Below are 9,328 nucleotides of genomic sequence, written 5' to 3'. Positions count from 1 at the left end.
CATCTGTGAAATAATAAAAGATTGTTCCTTATTTTTCCTTGTTTTTTCTTTTAAGAATTAAAAAAAAAACCCCAGCTCACACCAATGTGTGTGGTACAGAGAATCAGACAATGTGTTAGCGTCACGCCGAGTGAGATGAGCCGTGTGGAAAATAAAGGAGGATCCAAAAGCAGGCACTTGTACAGGTGTGAGGGTGGTTTATTAAACACAAAATAAATATAGACAAGCAGCAAATGGAGCACGAACTAAACTAGACTGGAAACAACTAAACTACAGAGCACAAACCTGGACAAGAATGAAAATGAGCAGAGGAGAATGACGATGGACAGCAAGGAGAACACACGGGAGAGACATGGTGGATAAACAGACCAGCAACTACAATGACAGAGGACACGACTTAAATACACACAGAGAAACACAGGGGAATTACACACAGGTGGTGAACACAGCTGGGAATAATCAACAAGACGAGACAGAGGTAAAACTGAACACACTCACATGAGACGCAGACCTTCACAATAAAACAGGAACAAGAAACCATCACACTAAGACGCAGACTCGACAGAGAGACAGACAGAAAATGACACATGGAACTAGACAAATACTAAGCAGACACAACCGAAGAACAAATCCTAAACAAACAGAAACATGAAACTCTAATAATAAACATCATAATCATCATCATTAACACAACAAGAGAACAAGAAAACAATCCCTGATGCAAACTTAAACCAAAACATAATAAACTCAAAATACTGGGTAGAAACTGACCCAGAACCGTGACAGTTAGTCCATTTATTCACCACAAAATGACAAAATGTATATGTTATGATCCAGACCAGGGGTGCCCAATCCCGGTCCTCGAGAGCTACCGTCCTGCAGCTTTTAGATGCATCCTTGTTCCCACACACCTGAATCAAATGAATGGCTTGTTATCAGGCCTTTGCCAAACATGATGGCATGCTGTAGAGATCAAACCATTTGATTCAGCTGTGTTGGAGTAGGGATGCATCTAAAAGCTGCAGGATAGTAGCTCTCGAGGACCGGGATTGGGCACCCCTGATCCAGACGGTCTTGGGGGTAAGGGGTAAGATTTAATGAAAACAATGTAGAAAACCATCGGGGTAAAAGAATGAGTTGGAGGCCGAGGTTAACAGGTTATCTCTGAAAGGAAATTTAAAAAGTAAGAGTCTAACAACAAGTCCGGTGCACATCTGCTGCAAAAACACACTTTCTGGATTCCCTCCCAAGCAGGAGCATCATGACGACTAGCGGTCCTCCTCTTACATCCACAGACACCCTTGAATGGTGTAACTGTCGCCTTTGCCCATCTCCCCTTCCTCTCTAAAAGGTGCACCTGTAATCCTGCAGGGGAGGAGAGAGAGAGAGACAGAGAGTGACTGACGCACACACACACACACTGCTGTAATATAAATAAATCTATGATTAGTTTTATTTGTTCAAGCACGGATAAATCCACCCAATCCTATAGTTGAGCATGCATGAGCAACTATCCACAGAGGAACATAAAAGGTAAGTACATGCATGTAAATATATAAAGAAACAAGAAAATAACTTAAATGTAAATCATGAGGAAGTAGAAAAAGTTCTGTGTGATCGGACAAGCATCAGTTTGAACAAAAGAAAGAAAGACAACCATTTAAACAGATGCCTGAGGTATCAAGACAGAACTAAATGAGGAAGTGACCATGACCATGTGTGAAATTTTAACATGTGGTTAGCTGATACCAAATGTCTGATGTTTCCTGTTGATTTAAAGTGTTTGTGCCTGTCACATTTGGCAGCGTGAGAAACTTCTATCCTCTTCTATCTGATATAAATACACTACAGTGTGTTAGAAACATGTATTTTATAAACATTCATTTAAAGCATTGGCTCTTAAGCAATCAGAATATGATATTCCCAGTGTTTAGAGACATGATAAGGATGGTGGGGACAATTCCTGGATTGTATTCTCAGACTCATCGTAAGAGGGCAGATGGTTGTCCAATTTGAATTCTGAAACACATTTTTCCTCAATAGCTGTGTCAGCATTAGTTCAGAGTTTTATTTAGTAGAGCGGTAGCTACATGGACAGTTGAGATGGGATTAATCATGATGGTTGGGACTGTGAAAGTACCTGGATCAAAGAGGGAGATCAAGGCCTCAAATGCTCGTTTCATATATGTCATGGTCCTAGGTCATTGATTCAATGCTTTAAATTTATGAACTTCTTGATGAATTATTATGGTGTTTCTGGAGCGACTCATATTTCCTAATTTAGTTTTGCTTATATTTATTAGTTTTTCTTTCTACCTGTAGTTCTGGTTTAGTTCCCTTAGTGTTTTCCTTCCCTGTGTGTTGTTGAAGCTACCTTGTCTCATGTGTGTTATGTTGAGTTTTGTCGTGAAAATTTCCTAACAGACATATTTCGAAGTAACCAGCAGCAACTAGACTGTGCACAACTTACGCTTCAAACACTTCCTTTGTGGTCATGTGTCTGCATGCTGTTTGTTGTTTGTTCTTTTTTCAGTGCATGATTATTTTCTTTTGTTTGTTGTCCCCTCTCATGGGTACCAAGGCTATTTGAAGATAAGAACTGAGAACTGAGAAATGAGACTGAAGAAGAAATACTTAAAGCATCATGGGATGCAGTCCGTCAGTCGCCACTCAGTGGTTATTGTCCGGAATGTTCGTACCTTCACCTGCCTGTCCTCCTGACCGCCTAGATTTCAGAGAAACCGCCTATCATCCTCTTCGTCTCCCTGAAATCCTCTCCCGCGGGCACTCCTTCCTCCGGTTTAAACGGTCCCGATTACGGCGTCCCCGTGTCGTTTATTTCCCGGTCTCTTCTGTGTAGCGCCAAAGCAGCGTGTTCTCTTTGGTTATTCCGGGTCACCTTTGCTTGAAAACTAAAGTTTGTTTTGTGTGCATTTCTGCGTATTGTGTTTGCTTTTGGGTCCAGCTTGCGTGCTAGAACTATGGTTCATGACACTTTTAGGACATCCTGATAATAATGAATTACAGTAGTCCAGCCTGCAAGTAAAAAAAATGCATGAACTAGTTTTTCAGCGTCGCTTTGAGACAGGATAATGAGACATACACAAGAGATATTGTGCAAATGGATGAAAGCAGTCCTACATATTTGTTTAATATGTGCCTTAAAGGAAATGACTCGAATATTCCTCACAGTGTTATTAGAGGCCAGGGTAATGCCATCCATAGTGAGTATCTGGTGAGACACCATGTTTATAAGATTTTCAGGGCCGAATACGGTGACATGAGTTTTATCTGAATTTAGAAGCAGAAAATTAAAGGTCATCCAGGTCTTTATACCTTTAAGACATTCCTTCATTTTAAGTAACTGGTGTGTGTTGTCTGGTTTCATGGATAGATAAAGTTGGGTTTCATCTGCTCAGCAGTGAAAATGTTATGCTATGCATGTATTGTTTTCTATACACACAGACAGTGTAGAAATTTAGTCACTGTGTGGTTTCAGTGGATGATTGCGACAAACAAAACAGACAATTTTTTTCCCTTGTGGTTCTGGTTTAGTTTTCTTAGTATTTACCTTCCCTGTGTGTTGTCCGCAGTGTTTCCTGTGTTTGTCAGTCTTAGTCTCTGCGTTCCGTTATTCAAAGATAAGCTGTAGGGCTGTACTTCAGGTCTTCTCTCCATTCTTTAACTTGAACAGGAAGTTTGTATTCTCCATCATAAAGGTTTGAACAACTTTTTGAAGCCACAAAAGTGTAAAGGAAAATATTTATGAGTGTAGATGCTGACCGAAGATATACAAATTGGACAAGAAAGGGGAACCAACATGACCCCCCCCCCCCCAAACTATAGTCATTAAAAAACTGACATTCAAGGAAATAATAAACACAGCACAGAATTTGAACATAAATACTTCTTAAATTGAAGAGATTAAATCATTGTTATAATAATAATAATAAAAATAAAATTGAAAAATATTGACTGAAAAGTTGTTGGCTTTATATCGTACAGCCTTTTCAGTATTTGGCTTAAGAGAAAGTTGAAAACAGATGACAAAACAGTAAAAGACAAAATAGTATTCAAAGCTTATTAAAACCACACTGAGTAAAACAAAATTGCTTCCTTGCTGAATTTTGTGACTCATGTCTTGGACTGACAGATGAGGTGGTTCTTGTCCACCACCTGCTTTCTTCTGGTCCTGAATAAGGCCTATGGGATACGAGGAGTAACAAAGTTATAACCAGGAAAAGAAGAAGCCAAACAGAGCAAACTGTGAAAAATGATAGTGTTACAGCGGTGTAGGCCAGTAGGTCAGTCTGACACTTAGATGTGTGACGAAATGTTTCTTCCTCTGAAAACGCTACGTCCAGTTGAACAGAATCAGACTTTGGGGATTTACTTTACTGAATGATTGAGCATGCATCAAGACGTAGGTAGGTTAGCAGACTATCTGGCGAAGGCTAGTTGTGTGCGCTGGCCTTAAATAAAGCTGGCTCAATCATTACCAGGTGTGGATACTGGGTGAGATGATGAAGATGACTCCAGAGGTGGAGACCACAGCACTGTAGAAAAATACTGCCACTCACCCGAACAATGACAAATAGTTTAATTTAGAAGGACTCAAGTCAACCCCCAGATATTTCGGAGGCGGGAACAACAAAAGTAAAAACGCAAAGAAGGTGTTGTGTTGTTTTGGGCTGTGTCCCAATTCAGGGTCTCCACGCTTGAAGTACGCATTCTGAGTGTTATTACTTCACCGCCACTCGACGACGGCTGTCTCAATTCGAAGTGTACTTCAAATGCGTACTCCAAATGCGCCGTCGATGTCCCCAAATATCAAGCGTGGTCTGGTGCACGCTTCGTGGTCCCATATATCCCACAATCCATAGCGCGGCGGTGGGTGTGGATCATTTTGCCGCAAAATACAGCAGAAGGGAGCGGCCGAAGAGTGAACTGTCAAAAGTAAGTACTGAATATGATGTCATTTATTTATGTTTAATAATGAAGAACATTAAAACATTACTGTTGGCCACATGTCGGCAAAGTTATGTGACATTAGTGATGTTTGTACTTTTAGCGTTTACTTGGTTTTAAAGCCTCTACTTCAAAATATATAGTCGACCTTAATCTTACAGAGAATGTGATGATTTGATGGATAATTAAAGTCAGTCATATATCCACAAACACAACAAGCTGAAAGTCAGTGATGCTGCTCGGTTTGTATTCCTGAATATCACGGCACAAGCAGGATTCACTGCACTGTTAATGTTAGCTGTGTCATATTGCTGCCTCTGTTCGGTGGTGTCGAGCCAAACGGACTTTAACGTGCGTTCGAACGAGCTGACGGTTCACTCGTTAAGCTGAAAGAAAGATGCTTTAATCACAGCAGTCACACATGTGTCCACTGTACCATCTGGGAACTCTTCTTGTTTAGCATTCGTAATAACACAAACACTAAATCCTCCTTCTCTTGTGCTGTTTTGTAGCAGTGTATACACCTGAGACTGTCACCTGTCTTTCTGTCCTGCACTCTCTCTCTGTTTCTTTCTCTCTGATTGTGGAATAAAAGTATGAACATGTGTTTATAAGTTACACTTGTGTTTGAATCCTGCAGCTTATCACACATTTGATTTCCATGTGTGACGACTGCAAGTGTCCAGAGTGAGGACAGACTGAGGGACACACTGCTGCACATCATCTGTGAGGCTTTGCACCCCTGATGATCCACCAGGACAAACTCAGCAGTGTGTGAGGAAGAGGAGGAGGAAGAGCCAGCAGCAGCTGACAGATGGAGAGAATAGACAGAATATTGTCCATATTATATTTACATTACCACAGTGAGATGATTTTAGTCTCATGGCCAACATTAGCTAATTGTTATGTACTAACTAATCTTGAAATGATTGTTCAGCACAGAAATGAAGCCCAACAATCATGTTTTACAGTCCCGTGGTCTCAGCCTCAGATACTCACCTAATCAAAGTGATGTCATGACAAAAATGAATGACCAACAAAACATTTTTCTCCTTCATTTCAGTCAAACAACGCTGTATGAAACATTTCTCGCGGTTAGTATCATGGTTGCTAGGCAACCTGAACAGCGCGGCGAAGGCTAGACCGTCCCATTTCACAAGCCTCTCACTTCTGCACTTCTCATACTTACAGTACGCACCGTACGTAGTATGCGTAGTGCGCATACTTCAAGCGTGCAGACCCTGAATTTGGACACAGCCTTGGCACGATCTGTTTTGTTTGGATCGCAGCACAAAAAAGTCTAACAGTGTCATCTTCCTAAAGCTTTTCTGTTCAGACATTCCTGGAGACAAGATTGAGAAACCTAATGAATCTGATAACAAGTTCTGAATTGGACTGAAAGATGGTAGAGCAGGATTCTTGAACTTCAGGCCACGAGGGCCGGTGTCCTACAGGTTTTAAATGGTAAATGGCCTGTATTTGTATAGCGCTTTTACTAGTCCCTAAGGACCCCAAAGCGCTTTACATATCCAGTCATCCACCCATTCACACACACATTCACACACTGGTGACAGAAAGCTACATTGTAGCCACAGCCGCACTGACAGAGGCGAGGCTGCCGGACACTGGCGCCACCTGGCCCTCTGACCACCACCAGTAGGCAACGGCTGAAGCGTCTTGCCCAAGGACACAACAACTGAGACTGTCCGAGCCTGGGCTCAAACCGGCAACCTTCCAATTACAGGACGAACTGCCAACTCTTGAGCCACAATCGCCCGTTTTAGATATCACTCTGGGTCAACACACCTGAATCAAATGATTAGATCATTACCAGGTTTCTGGAGAACTTCAAGACTTATTGAGGAGGTAATTTAGCCATTTAAATCAGCTGTGATGGATCATGACACATCTAAAACCTGCAGGACACCGGCCCTCGAGGCCTGGAGTTCGAGACCTCTGCCATAGAGGGCAGATGGTTGTGGGTGGATGGCGGAGCAGCAACTGGACACCAACAATTTAAATGGAACAAATAGTGAATATACTGGAGAGGACTGTGAACAGCTCATGGCCAGAAGTGTTGGTTTAAATCATCCTTCAAAGAACTATTTGTGAAAAACCAGCAGTAACTGGACAACTTAAATCTATGTGCCTGAAACTGAGTTCAGCCTGTAAAATATGAACAACATTTGCTTAACAAAGTACATATGGCTGCTGTGTGTGCTAAACGCAAACGCACACACATTACATTATCACAGCAACATTCTCTTTGCGAAATATGTTCGTATGGCTATGTTTAGATATGTTTTCTCAAATTTAAGACCAATGTTTGTGTTGTTTTTCATCTAACAGTTATGTTAAAACACCAGCTCATCCAATCAACAGTTATTTTTTTTCTGCCTCAACCTGCTCACTTCTTATTTGAAACACTTGTGTTGTTTTTTAATAGCAATCTGAGAGAACTCAGATGTGTTGTATGTGAGAAGGCAGCACACTAGACCACCGGGCACACATCTCAACAACAAATCAACAACTTTGCCTTAGTTAATAACAGCAGTTACTCTTGTGGGAGGAACAAGACGATCGATGATGCTTCCTCCATCCGCTTTAGTTTAGGGAAGTTGTTGTTTTTAAAAGCTGTGAAACATGAAGTTGTCATCTAGTACTTATTACAATCCTACGGTAAGGTGTAAGGAAAGAATTAGAATAAGGACCAGTGATTATCTACATCTATATTAAATGCATAGCAATGGAATAAATAACAAAAAGAGTTTTTCTGAGTAATTTATCAAAATTTTGTTCTGTTTTTGTGATTCAGAGACATTTGGACGAACACTGCAGTCAGGATTTTGAAGCCTCAGCATGATGAGCCGTCCACAGAGCTACATAGAAGGTAAGACCAGTAACCCCTTAAAATCGTATGAAATCATTGCCAGAAAATTCTAGTCATTTTGAAACTTGAAAGTTTATTTAACCATCTGACAAATTTGTTTAAAAAAATTCCATGTATGATTTTTAATTTGCATCATATTTGCTACACCTCGCTAGCCGTGACAGAATAAGGTTTGTATACTGAAATAGAACAACATTAACTGTACATGGCCTAAAAATATTCCAAGCCCACGTTAATTCTTTACTCATCCACTCATTCTCTTATAAGGTGAGTCATTCTTTAATCATATCAATTTATTTTAGTCCTTGCAGTTATCAAAAATGTAAAGATTCGAGGTAATTGTTCTCAGAGAGGATGAATCAAAATGTACAAATATGCAAGAAAGAAAAAGACGATAAACTGTTAAGTGTTTAAAAGGTGTTTAAAAGGTGTGAAAAAGGAAGTAACCAAGACCAAATACAAAGAGGAACTGACCATGAGGACGTGTGACATGTAAACATGTTTTAACATGGGTGATATTCACGTATGGGATGTTTCCTGTTGGAGGAAAGCATCTTAATCAACTTAACTGTTCTTGCATTGACAATCTACTATAATACAGTGTACTATTATAGTAGTACTATAGTATTATATTTTGAGAAAATTTTAAAAACTGTTATAACAGATGAATAAACACTTTTCTGAAGGCTCACATTTGTTTCTCCTCTAAATGTTCATCAGGTGAAACTGACTCTTGGCATGCAAAATCAAGCACAGGGTCAAAGGTCAAAGCAGAGAGAGTGGCACTGCTGGTTCTCTGTCTTCTGCTTGCAGCTGCTGTCCTCATTATTTATCGTCTCAGTGAGTTTGCGAGTGAGTTTTTATTTTTACATTTTCTATAAATCAGATGAGGTGTGTAATGTGTGTAATAGAGTGAATTGTTGCCCCCCAGTGGTAAAATACAGAAGTGCCTGTTACAGGGCTAGTTCTTGGTTGACCAATATATAACAACAAAAAGGGTAGTTTGTGCAACGCTAAGAAAACAACAAGTTAGTGTGTGTTGTCCTGCTGTTCAATAAAGCACCTATCCACGTCCTTCTGTCCTGATCTTTTCAAGAGCCTAATCCAGAATATCACAAGGTGCATATTGCACACTGGACAAGCCATCATGTCACTTCAGTGTTTTAATAGACTTGCAGCAAATTAAAGATTATGTGTTTATCTTTTTCAGGGCTTTTGTTCTTTTGTTTTTGTAGTCCTTGTTAATTTACAAAATCTTTGTTTCTCTTATTTTTTTTAACTCAGCGTTTGAAAACACGAAAACCAGAGAATCACTGAAAAAACTGGAAGAGCTCAGAATGAAGTGTCAAAATGTTCTTACAGGTAAGCAAATAAAGATGATATGCTGTGATATTTGGTTATGCTTGGATTGTTCTGCTGGCACATAGCTGAGTATGAGCCAATCTAGCCTAGTTTTTTTTTTTTTTTTTT

The 9,328-nt window shown here is 40.1% G+C and overlaps 1 protein-coding gene across 1 annotated transcript in view; it reads left to right on the top strand.

Moving 5' to 3' along the window:
• Positions 1-7,610: 7,610 nt before the first annotated feature.
• Positions 7,611-9,328, top strand: part of LOC102213933 (hepatic lectin-like) — a 2,558-nt gene continuing 840 nt past the window's right edge. The window contains exons 1-4 of the mRNA XM_005754887.1: positions 7,611-7,647; positions 7,784-7,858; positions 8,579-8,710; positions 9,143-9,220. Coding sequence (XP_005754944.1) covers positions 7,828-7,858; positions 8,579-8,710; positions 9,143-9,220 — 241 coding nt within the window. The 5' untranslated portion in view covers positions 7,611-7,647; positions 7,784-7,827. The remainder of the gene's footprint in view (positions 7,648-7,783; positions 7,859-8,578; positions 8,711-9,142; positions 9,221-9,328) is intronic.

This window comes from Pundamilia nyererei, unplaced genomic scaffold (genome assembly GCF_000239375.1).
Source record: "Pundamilia nyererei isolate P.nyererei 1_Seehausen unplaced genomic scaffold, PunNye1.0 scaffold00725, whole genome shotgun sequence".
Classification (NCBI taxonomy): Eukaryota; Metazoa; Chordata; class Actinopteri; order Cichliformes; family Cichlidae; genus Pundamilia; species Pundamilia nyererei.
This window is presented reverse-complemented; position numbering and strand designations above follow the sequence as displayed.